At 59.2% G+C, this 12,361-nt stretch overlaps 2 protein-coding genes across 2 annotated transcripts in view; both read right to left on the reverse strand.

The window, feature by feature from the left end:
- The window catches only part of RADIL (Rap associating with DIL domain), a 56,791-nt gene extending 51,304 nt beyond the window's left edge, over positions 1 to 5,487 (reverse strand). Inside the window, exon 1 of the mRNA XM_067705395.1 lies at positions 4,953 to 5,487. Within this exon, the coding sequence (XP_067561496.1) occupies positions 4,953 to 5,487 (535 nt within the window). The remainder of the gene's footprint in view (positions 1 to 4,952) is intronic.
- MMD2 (monocyte to macrophage differentiation associated 2) overlaps positions 5,425 to 12,361 on the reverse strand; it is a 70,948-nt gene continuing 64,011 nt past the window's right edge. The window contains exon 7 of the mRNA XM_067705404.1: positions 5,425 to 5,551. Within this exon, the coding sequence (XP_067561505.1) occupies positions 5,501 to 5,551 (51 nt within the window). The 3' untranslated portion in view covers positions 5,425 to 5,500. The remainder of the gene's footprint in view (positions 5,552 to 12,361) is intronic.

The raw sequence follows: 12,361 nt of genomic DNA on the forward strand, positions 1-12,361 counted from the left end.
ACTTTTCCTTCCCTGCAGTGTCCACCCTGGCCATACTTTGGCCAGTTCCTACTATGTTTTGTGTCTTTCAAACATTTTACGCCAGTTCTGATCTCCCCGTGTTTAGCACTGAGCCTCTGGAGGTTCCTTGGCCAGAAGTCTCCCGAGGGAGGATGGGGTGCTGCCAGCCAGGCCCCAGGTGGGCAACACCAGGCTCGGGAGAGCAGGGCTGCTAGGCCTCCTTCCGACGTCGCGCTTCTACATGAAACTGAAAACTATGAATTTTTTTTTTTTATGAAACTGGCTATTAGCAGCTAACCGTTCAACTTTATGTTCTCTTTAAATTGAAAGTCCTCAAAGATGTCTTTTAAGTGCAAATAGTTTTCTAGTTTTAGACTGATGGAAAAAGTTGGGCATTGTTTTGTTTCCCCCAAACTACATAAAATAAACATTTCCCTCAATGACTGCATCGCTGAGAATATGCCCAGAGGAAGCCTCACTCAACAGGCAGCTGCTCTTCAATAAAAGGAGAAGAGAATCCAGGCCGCCTTTTTCATCCTGAGATAAGTGTTATTAAAAATCAGATTCGAGGCGGGAGGAGAAAAACATCCAAAGAAAACAGCACAGAGAGGTCGGGGGACTCAAGGGGACAGAATCCGCGGCGCACAACCAGCAGATGGAGACAGCAGAGGCTTCGTGAGGCGCCTGAACATCCCCGTTTAGTCGGGGCTCAGGCCCATCTGCCCGTCTGTGGATGACGGCAAACACACCCAAAGTCAGGCACTCAGACGACACGCCTGCCACCACTCCAGCCGGCCTTGGAAGAGAAGGGAGGCTGGCAGGTCACACTGTCGGCGCCAGAGCAGCGCACTCCTCACTCAAGCCCCCACCTGCACTAGTGGGCAGCCATGCCGTCTGCACGCCACTCCCACCTGCCCTCCCCCCACCCCACCCCCAACCCCCCCACACACACAAAGAAAACCAGTTCCAACCCTGGAGTCTTGGCTGCACCCGGAAGCCGAGACTCACAGAGGAGCTTGCTCTTCTAATTTGCATCCACCCTTAAACAGGCGTTTAATGAGCACCTACTGTATGCCAGACCACACAGACATTGAAGGGCAATTTGTGACGAGCCCAGTGCTGATGCAGAGATGTCCCTGCAGAGAGAACCTCAAGCCTCGGTGGCTTTTAGAAACCCTCTAACCTTGTCTCCTCGGAAGAGGGCACCGAGAGCCAAGGAGGCCCTGCCTTCCAGCATCGGGAGAAGGTCAGCCTCTGCGGGCCGGCGTAGGCCACCCAGGAAGGCGTCCACTGGCACAGAAAGAAGCTCGCACTTCCCCTCCTCAAGGCACCCAAGTCCCTCAGACGGCGCCCCCATGACAGCCAGCCTGGGCTGACGGTCCAGGTCCTGGGGCACAAGGCCACCGGCCCCTATGGGAGGCGCAGGGCGTGGCCAACAGACTGAGTTCCTCCAAAGGGTCCAGGCCACCGGGTCCAAATCGGTGGTTCCCAGCCGAGGGCGAGCTTGCCCCCAGGACACTCAGCAAGGCCCAGAGGCGGCCAGGCCTGGGACGCGGCTAACGTCCTGCAAGGCACAGGGCGGTCCCCTACAGCGAGGAACTGCTGGCCCAAAGTGTGATGGGACTGAGGCTGAGAATCCAGTTTACAAGCTCTGTCCATCCTGGGAACACAAATAAACCCGGCCCTCTCGCCCTTCCCCAGCCGCTGACAAAAACCACATGGCCCGCCCTCCCTCCCAGAGGGAGAAGTGATTACTGTCTTTATCTCGGGCACCAGAGCCCGCCCTGCGGGGCACGGGCCCCACAAGCCAGCCCTCTGGGAACACGCTGGCGGGCTCCGCAGCCCCGCCCCCGCCCGCCGCCGGCCCGGGGCTCACTCGGGATATTCTGATCCTCTGGAGACCACGGAGAAGCTGGCAGCTGGGAAAGGCGATATTTATGGAAAACAAACGCCGAAAGTGCCTGAGCGCATTACCACGGGCGCAAAACCACGGTCCAAACGGTCCAGGGGAACCGGGTGGATTCTTCCTTCAGTGCCCTCGGGAAGTGCCTGGTGCAGCCGCTTCTGCCACCTGCCCTGCTGGGGCCTATCCCAGTTCACCCAAGGGCGCCTGCGGTGGGCTCCCAGCCCCGAGGGCCTAGCGGACGCTCGCAGTGGGCTTTTAACGTGAAACCAGCGAGCCCCAGCTCACCGACACGGGGTGGGTCTTCTGCCGTGGGAACGATCCGGGAACGATGAAGATCACTGTGACCGTTCAGTAACCTGAAGCCTGGGGCGGCCGGCATTCGTTCACGTGCACGCACACGCACGCGTGCCCGCACAGGCGGTCCCTTCCTTTTGCACACTTTGCCAGGGGAACGGGGACAACGTCACCCGTTCTCGGGGAAGGAAGAAGGGAATCAGGGTGCCTGGAGCCTGCTCCACGCTGGGTCCCCATCTTCCTCAACAGTAAAGCCCCCACCCCGTGGACACCGCCGAGCTCACCGCAGCCGATGCCACCTCACAGCGACGCTCAGGCCGCTCGGGGCGCCAGCAGCACCTGGGGCTCATCGCAGGCAGGCCGCCCAGGAGGTAGGGAGCCCCCTTCCCTGGAGACAAGACCACAGGTGTCAGGAACGTGGGCGGGAGCCGCGGGGGGGGGGGGAAGCGGCCAGAGGGGCTGGAGATTCCTTCTCATCATCAACGTAAGGCGGCTGGCACCCACCCGACACCAACACCCTTCACTCCTCCTTCAAGTCTCTCTGGTTCCCACCGGCATGAGGAGGCAGGGAGTCTGGGACCTTGGGGGTGCGCTGGGAGGTGAGGGGCATCTGCAGATCGGGAGGGGCCGCATCGGATTCTTTACACAGGGGAACAATGCAGAGCGTGAGTGTGTGTTCACGTGCGTGAGTGGGAGAGCATGCGTGTGCATCCTTGTATCATCAGGATCCTCAGACAGACCCTAATGCAAAGGTCCCGGGCTCTGGTGATGCTCTGCCAGCAACCTGTGGAGCAGGGCTGGAGGGGGCGGGCCCGGCTGCAGGGTCCCCAGTGCCGGCTCTGCGTCTCGGTAGCTGGCGAAGGGGACAGCACGGCCAGGAGGCACAGAGCACCCAGGCCACACCCAAGTCAGAGGCCGGCCAGGAAGGCCAACTCCCTGGGGCCCGGGAAGCCTGCCCCAGGCAGGTAACACAACCCACTTCCAGCCCAGAGAAGTGTGTCAGTGAGACCCGCCTGCTTCAATAGACTCTTTCTCTGAAAGGTTTCGCAAAGCCACCACCAAGTTGAATATGTCGTGGGCCTTCTCCTGCCTGGACGAACGTAAAAGGAACAGGTCTAAAAGGGGTCTGTGAACAGGAGAACAAAGCCCTGCTCCCCGCAGATAGCGTCTAGCCTCGTGGTCACCCTGCTCACCCCACCCCCCGGCCAGAGCGATCAGCCATGTGACACAGAGCAGGCCTTCCAGGGCCCACCCGGGACCGAGGCACAGCGACCCGCAGGACAGGCAGGGCTGGCCCGGCCACGTGCTCTTTGCTCTCCATTCAGCAGAGAAAAGACTGGGCAGGACAGTGACCATGAGCTGAACACCCGCCCTCTCCACCCACGTGACGCAGCCCCTCACAGGCCTCCGAGAGTGCGGAGGGGAAGGGACCAGGCCTCCGGAGAACAGCGAGGCGGCGTCAGGACGAAGTCCAAACCCCTGCCACCCCGGGCCTGTGGGCGGGGCATTCAGGCGCTCGTCCAAGGAGAGTTAAAAACAATAACACAACATTGTAAATCAACTATCTTCGATAAGGTTAATTTTTTTCAAATAGTTAAAAAAAAACCCAAACAAAAAACAACCCAGTAACATCAGCTACTCATTGATCAGTTTTTCCTTATCCCCCATGCCTGCAACTCTGCACAACGTTGGTGATAAAACACTCCACTCCCCCATCAGAGGGACCCCAAATCCGCCCTTGGTCCACCCCTGCCTGTGAGCGCACAGGAAAACCGCGTGCAGGAGGCGGTCAGGACGCACGGCCGAGCAGAGAGCTCTGCACACACCACTGCACCGGCCCGCGGGTCACTGGATCCTCCAGATCACGAGACTGGGGCCAGAAGGGCCGCCGAGAGCCCACCGCCAAGCGGTGGCCCCGTCAGGCCTGCCACACCCTCGTCTTCACACCCTAAAGGCACAAGGTGGGTTTCGCGCCAGAGGAGAACCGGAGAACATGAGCATTCGCGACACCTGAGGACACACACAAAACGTCAGAGCTCAAGCCCCTCGACCCCGCAGCACCACGAAACCGAGTGACGAGTCTCCTGAGGCCACTGAACGCCCTCTGCTCTGAGCCACACGTAAGACCAGTGCACTTGCTCGTGTGAAGCCACCAAAGCCAAACGTGACCTGAGATGCGCTGAAGAGTCTGTGGGCGTCTGAAAAACACCCATGTTTTATGGCGCTTCCCTATTAAGACAATGAGCTTCTTTCCGCCGAGTGAGCAGAGCAGCGTCCCGCAGGGCCTGGAGCGCCCCGGCCCCGGGCAGGGACTCAGTGCTGCTCCCAGCACGACCTCCACTGCCCCGGCGCGCTCCCCAACGCACCGCACCTCCGGAGACCCGCTTCCTCCACCGCCTTCGCGTGCGCTTGCCCCTGAGATTGCCCCGGCGCCTCGGGCACTGAGGGGCTTTCTGAACCGCGTGCGCCGCCTGCACGGGACAAGGTCCTCTCTGCGGCCAATGACACGCATGCCAGACCCCTGGACGGCCATCTTCAACCGAAAGCAGAAATCGCCCCACGGCACTGCAAGACGCCGTGAGGAGCGCGGAATGACCACCAGCAGGCGCCCTGCAGACAGCCCCGCAGAGCAGGGAGAAGAGTCCGTCCTGAGCGCCACCGCGGCAGAGGCCCACGGGCCTCCTCAACAACACGCCTGCCCGGTGCTTCCCGGAGCGGCGGCCGCCCCGCGCCTCCTCGCGCCCCCCCTCACCTGCCGTCACGGTGTCCACGTCCCTGGCTGCCAGCTCCTCCATCTCCGACCTCTTTCTCAGCTCAAACCTCCGGGACAAGCCTTCTCGGGGTTTCCATAACTCCTGGATCAGGAGGGGCTTCTCGTTGTCGCCGAACACCCGGAAGCCCTCGGCCTGCCACTGCCGCCCGGAGTCGCCGGCCTGGCCCACCACGTCGCACAGCACGTACTGGCCGGCACGCTCGGGGCTCAGGGCGTAGCGCTCCAGGGCCTCCCTCACCAGCTCCCGGGCGCTGGACGTGCCGGTGGCCAGGACGCTCTTGTAGTGGGTGCCCGTGCACACGCTGTCCCCGAACACCTTCAGGACCCCAGGGGCCGAGAGCTGGGTGGAGAGCTCGGCCGGGTCGTCGCTGCTGCCCAGGCTGGAGCAGGTGGTGTCCAGGTCACGGTACTTGTAGCTCAGCGTCCGGGACAGCACGCTGGACAGCAGCTGGCCCTGCCGCTTCAGCTTGCTCTTGGCAGGTGGGGACATGATGAAGTGGGTCCCATAGAACATGGTGGGCCCGTCTTCACGGACGAGCACTGAGGGCTCTGGCCAACGGCAGGGAAAAGGCCGCGTCCTGGGAGAAAATGAAAGGCAGGTTACCATCGACCAGCAGAGCGACAGGAGCCCACGAGGCTTGGGGGAACATCAACAGACTGGACCGGCCATCTAGGGCCCGGCGCCCCAGCAGAAGCCGCGGACACGGCACCTCGGCCGGGTCCAACAGTGAGGATACAGACGAAGCCGGCGGGACCGCAGGGGACAAAGCAGGTTGGAAGGGGCTGAAATGCCCTTCAAGGCAAGCCATTACTGGGAAGCACGGTGAGGTCACCCAAAGCCAAGACACGAGAAGCCTGGGCACCACGCGCTCCGCACAGCAAGCTACCAAGAAACAGGGCCGGCCAGGGTGGGGCTGGGTGGTGCTCGCAGGGTGGAGTCCCGGCGGGGTTGCCCGGCCTCATCTGAGTCAGCCCCCATCTATCCCATCGCACCCAAAGTCATAAACAACTCTGAGCGCACAAGGCCGTGTCTTCCTAAACTCCACCTCCCCCGCACCACAGCCTATGCTACCGAAAATTCATCACAAACAGCAGTGGAACTAGGCAATCAGGCCAGGTGGCAGCCACACGAGCAGGGCAGTAAGCGACCGGGCATTCAAAACACGCCCCCAGGATGCTGCTCCCGGATGACTGGTCCTGGCTCTGAGGAGCCACTTCCCTGGGACGGCCGCACTAGAACGGACACATGACCACAATGCACACAAAAGGGCCCTTCCAGAAGCAGTGGAGGCACGGCTGGAATGCATGTGTCCACCCACGGCGTCCAGCCTGGCTTTCGGGCACTGGCCAGGCCGGAGAGGCAGTCTTGCCGGGTAAATTAGAAAACAGCTCTGGGGCAACAAGGTGCGTCATAAAGTCATGACTCTCGTGTGCTTAATGCCCCAAAGGCGTAGGGTTCCAGACAGAGAGTTCGTCAGACCCCCCCACACACCCAAAGCTCCGGGGGAGCAGGCGGGCAGAGTCCAAGGAAGATGTCCTGCTTCACAACGAGTTGGTGGAGGCTGAACACCGCCCATCTCCTGACTCTGTGCCCCACTTCCAGGCAGACAGACCGAAGAAGAAAGGGCCATTTTCTAGAAGGCTCTGGAAACAGTGGCCCAGGACCTGGTGAGAGCAGCTCTGGGCCACCTGCCGTGGATGAATGTCAGCACTGAACTCCGCTACGGTCCTCTTTTCAGCTCTGACTCACTCGTGGTCACAGGCGTCGGGAGAGGCTTTCAGGAAGGGGAGGGGACTGCCCAGGGCGGGAAAAATGCCTAGGGAGCCCCCCAAAGAAAAGGAGCGACCCGACCCCGAGGGACCCAACAGGGCAAGTGGCCCAGCCTCGACACTGACACTGAACTGGGCTCTTCCCGGCTGGCCCCTGGGCCTCGGTCACATCTGCGACGTCATCACTCCCACCAGGGCTGTCGTGAACGAAGGCTGAGCAGCAGACCCGCCCTTCAGTTCCTCTAGAACCAGCCACCTGACATCCTCGGCGAACCCTGCACCCTTCAAGATGCTCTGACGACTTCACGCACCAAAGACTGGGTTCCAAACACGAAGGTCTGCCCCATGGTGGGGTGGGGGGCGGCACTCCTCCTGTGCCAACAGCGCGCTTCTGTTTACCACGCAGAGCCTTTTACTGCGGACCAGCCTTCCGAAGCCTGAGCCTGCTGAGAACAGCCAAGTGTCCCAAGCAGAGGAGCACACGAGGGCCTCCGGGCTGGGGAGTAGAGCTACGAAGCAGTATCTAGCCCGAGGCTGCTTCCCCTCCCCCGAGGAAAGTGCCCAGCCTCCCTGTCAGCCGCTGCGGAGCCCAGAGCAGGTTGCGGCTCCCCCCGTGGCCCCATCCAAGGCCCCGGCCAAACTTACAGCAGAAGCGTTTCCAGTAGCCCTCACGTGACAGGCACACGGCTTTGGTTCGCACATCACATCAGCGGCTTCAAACCACGGCGCCTTCTGAACGTCACACAACCCGCCTCAGAAATTCCCAGCACGTGCCTCTGGCCACCACACGTTCTCGGCGGACCTGACCCCTCCACAGACACCTGGCTCACGTCAGGCACGGCCCCAGCGGTCCCGACCCAAACCCCCAGGGGCCCCCAGGGCAGCCCCTGCCACCAGGCAGCGTCTTGCTGCGAAACCTCTGCCTTTGGAGGTAATGCCGAGGGTAAATTTAAATACAATGTGGAAAACGGCGGAAACAGTAGAAAACCAGGTCTCAGCAGAAGCCCAACTCCCAGAAAAGTCACAAAGTAAACACGGGGATTCAAAAGGCCCTCAGATACAACGGAGAAATAAAATGCTGTTTTGCACCCAGGGGTGAACCTTACAGGCTCTGTAAGTTCTGAAGCTTATACAATTCTGCTTTAATTAAAAAAGAAATAGAAAATTACAAATACGCAGCTGCTAGGTCCCCTCCCAGGGCCTTGGAAGAGAGCCCACTCCCTCCTTTTCTAGGGCAAAGTTAGCAGCATCACGAAAATGGGGTAGAAAATGTAGGACAGACGGTGACTCTCTCCCTTCCAGTAACTGCTTCATAAGCCCAAAGAAGTCCCAGTAAACACAGACCCTGATCTACTCGATCCATTTTATCAGGAGGCTCTCTTCTCCTCACGGTCACTCCCTCTGTGGCCATCTTCAGAGAGAAACCACAGAGTGTGGCCATTGCTCATGTGTGCCCTTCCTCCACAATCACAAAACGCAGAGCACGGCCTCTCCGTCAAAATGGGCCAGATGCGTTTGTGCAAAGGGCAAGAGGAGTGCAGGAGTTTCCTACAGAGCCGAGCACACCCGGGGTCACCAGATCTGTTTTTTCGGAAGCATGACCTGCCTTTTCCTTTTCTGCTCAGTTCTCTCCTCTTTCACACAAATACTCGGAGAAACAGGGGCCCAAGTCGCTTGCTGTTGCTTCTCCTGGAGAATGTTTTTCTCTTGTTCTCAAGGAAGAGTCCGATTTCTGATGAAAACAAGCCCATGTCGCAGCAGCGAGTGAGGTCACTGTGGGGCTGACCAAATGGGTGGAGGGACACGGCCATTCCAACACTGCAATGTGGGATCCATTAGAATTTCCACCAGGGCAGGAAGGGAAGAGGGTAGCTTCTCAGGCTCTGCTTTATCCCCACCGGCCATAAATCCTATCTTGACAACTCAAGTCAGAGTAACGCTTTTAAATACAAAAATAATTTAACCAGATTTAAATCTGACATGCTAGCCCCTTGAGAGGGGGCGGAATTTTTCTGCCAGCGGGATTAATGGCTGGCTCCTCTCTGGAATGAAGGAGAGGTGGCCTGTGCTAACGGGAGACACCTGTAACTAACCAGAGACACTTGTAATCACTGGTGGGCGGGGACTCAAAATTCTTTTCAGCAATTCAGATTAATCAAACACTTGACCAGGTGCTGGGAGCCCGAGTGTCTGGGTCTGCAGCCCCTCCCCAGCCCCAGCGACTGGCTCCCTAATGGGAAACAATCCAGTTTCTTCTGAAGGGTTCCCCAGGAGCCCCAGCTCTGCATGTTTCCTTAGATGCACTACTTGTCGAGCGGCTGGAAGTGGTACAGAAATAGCTGGGAGACAATGCTTTCAGCTGGCACACGAGTGGGGAACGCGCTGCTGTGTGAACAGGAAAACCGGGGCAGGCTGTGGGCCGGGGGATGTCCCCCCAACCCTGGAGGGAAGGTACAGACGCCGGCGCCTTGTGCCCACCTGCAGACCTCTCTCCAAGGGGGCCAGAGAGACTGAGGCCCGGGGGACCCCGCCGTTGAGGTGCCAGGCTCCAGGGGTTGCAGGGGGGCTGGCCGCAGCTGACCCCCTGGAACCCGCAGGCTGGGCCGCCCTCGCCCATGTAGCCAGCCTGTGGGACCCGCCCCCCGAGGCCGCGCCCGGGTCCCCCCCACCAGGAGAGCCGCCTGTTTCCATGGCAACCGGACAAGCGGAGCCTGGGTTGCCGGAGAAATTCCCCGTGCGGGCCCAGCTGCCCCAGCGCGCGCCCGCGGCCTCCCCGCCCGGCCAGCCTCTGCGCCCCGGAGCCCCGTACGCCACGGAGCGACCCCCGCCTCCGCTCCTCTCGCACCCCGCACTCACCTCCAACACAGCCCGCCGCCGCCGCCGCCGCGTTCCCGCGCGGCTCCCACACCCGCCGTCAGCTGGAGCCCTTGCTCCGGACCCGCGCATGGCGCGGCGCCTCCTGCCGGCAGCCCAACAGACCAGGCGGGCCCTCGGGGGGGCGGGACCTATGTGGGCGGTGCCTCGTGCTGGGCGGAGCCGGCGGCTGGAAGAGGAGAGCTCGGGCTCCTCCTGCGGCCACCCAATAAATGGAGCGGGGCCTTGGGGAGGGGCGGGGCCTCCGAGGGACTAGCTACAGGCCCAATGGACTAGGATGAGACCTCGAGGGGGCGGAGACTCCGGGGATGGTTGGGGCGATACGAAAAGGGCTGGGCCCTGGCTCCTCCTGCGGCCACCCAACGGTCGTACACAAGGCTTGGGAGGGGCGGGGCCTAGAGGGGGCGGAGCTGATGAGGGGTAGGGCTGAGCGCCTGCACCACCAGCAGCCCAATTAATGGGTGTGAGCGTGGCCTTGAAGGCAGGGAAGGGCGGGGTTGGCTGCGGAGAGGCGGGGCTGTGCGGCGCACCCCCTAAGCTTCAGCTCAAGGGGCGGGGCCTATGCAGGGGCGGGGCCAGGGCTAAGCTCCGGGGCCACGTGCCAGCCTCAGGCTGGGGGCGGGGACTGGCAAATTGTTTTGTCCCCACCTTCTAGTCCCTAGGCGGACAAGGCCAAGGAAAAGAGGAAGCAGGGTAAGGCAAGCGCTGATGAGAAGGGGGCGGTACAGAGCTGTGACATATATGAACATCCAAAACACAGAAAGAGGACAAGGGTGGCAGGCTCCATCTCCCTTACAATCTGTCCCCCACCCAGCAGCCAGAGTCTTAAATGACAAATCAGATCATGGCACTCTTCTGCTTAAAACGATGCAAAACGGGGCCAGGTCAGCTCCGGGGCTCTGGCCCAACGGCCCTCCTCGGGTAACTTGTTTTAAAAGAAGTTCGTGTCCTTAGAGCTCACTTTGGCACCGGTCGTCGGGCTGGGGTTTCGCCTTGGAGAAAGGCTTCTCACAGACAGCTCCCTTTGTCTGCTCATGGTCTAGACCTGGGGGATTCACGTGGCCTCGGATAAAAAGATGAATTCTTGAATTCTGACCCTGAGAGTAAATCTTTTTGTTGACAGTGGTTGGGGTATAAAGTTATATGGTAATGACCCCAAATTTGCGAAGGGGAAAGTGGGGAGGAGGGAACAGACATTTATTGACCGCCTACTGTATGCCAGACTCTATGCCAGGGGCTTCACGTTGGTCATCTCATCTAAAGCTCCCATCAACTCTTGTGAGGCAGACGTTGTTACACCCAGAGAGGTCAAACAGCTAGAGGTAAAGCCAAGAATTGAGCCTTGGACTGTGTGATTAAAAAACATCCTTTCAGGGCTTCCCTGGTGGCACAGTGGTTGAGAGTCCGCCTGCCGAGGCAGGGGACACGGGTTCGTGCTCCGGTCCGGGAAGATCCCACATGCCGCGGAGCCTGTGCGTCCGGAGCCTGTGCTCCGCAGCGGGAGAGGCCACAACAGTGAGAGCCCCGCGTACCGAAAAAAAAAAAAAAAACCTTTCAGGACTCCCCATAAACATGTACAACCTACCCCACTCTGAACCCAAAGAGGCAAACATCAGAGCTGGAAGGAGAGCCTGGGTTTAAACCTGTGTTTTCCTCCTAAGGCATTCCTCACCATGATCCTGTCGGAAAGCCCACCCCTCCCAGCAACCCTCTTCAGCAGGGGTTGGCAAACTCCCACCTGTGGGCCAAATCTGAGCTGCTGTTTTTGTAAATAAAGTTTTATTGGAACACAGCCACACCCCTTTGTGTATTGTCTAAAACTGCTTTCATGCAACAGAGACTTTACAGCCCCCAAAGCCTAAAATATTTAGTATCTGGCCCTTTACAGAAAAATTCACGGGCCCCTGCTCTTCAGGATCTAATGATGCCAACTATTTGCTATTACTACGCCGTTTCACACATCTCTATCTTTGCTCAGGCCACCCCCTCTGCCTTTTCCAAGGCTGCCATAACAAAATAGCACAGACTGGGGGCTTAAACGGTGGAAATTTATTTTCTCACGGTTCTGGAGGCTAGAAGTCCGAGATCAAGATGCCGGCAGGGTTGATTTCTTCTGAGGCCTCTCTCCTTGGCTTGTAGACGGTCAGCTTCTCCCTGCGTCCTCACACAGCCTTTCCTATGTGTGTGTCTGTGTCCTAATCTCCTCTTATAAGGACACCAGTCAGACTGGATTAGGGCCCACCCTAATGACCTCATTTTAACTTAATCACTTCTTTGAAGGCCCCATCTCCAAATACAGTCACATTCGGAGGTGCTGGGGGTTAGAGTTTCAATGTACGGATTTTAAGGAAACACAATTCAGCCCCTAACGCCAATCTTCATCACCTGGCTAATTTCTACTCATCCTTTAAGACTCAGATTAGGTGTTGCTTATGTAGTTGCTCCCCTCCAAAGTGGCCCACAGTGATTCACACCCTCTAGTTTTCACACCTGGGTGTAGTCCCCTCCCAGGTTGAACAGGGCTAACCTGTGTAAACAGTAAGACGTTGCCAAAATGACAGTGTCATTATAAAAGACCTGGCTGTGCTTCCCTCATGGTGCAATGGTTAAGAATCCGCCTGCCAAGGCAGGGGACACGGGTTCGAGGCGTGGTCCGGGAAGATCCCACATGCCCTGGAGCCACTAAGCCTGTGCACCACAACTACTGAGCCTGCGCTCTAGAGCCCACGAGCCACAACTACTGA

The sequence above is a fragment of the Pseudorca crassidens genome, chromosome 15 (assembly GCF_039906515.1).
Source record: "Pseudorca crassidens isolate mPseCra1 chromosome 15, mPseCra1.hap1, whole genome shotgun sequence".
In the NCBI taxonomy this organism is placed as follows: Eukaryota; Metazoa; Chordata; class Mammalia; order Artiodactyla; family Delphinidae; genus Pseudorca; species Pseudorca crassidens.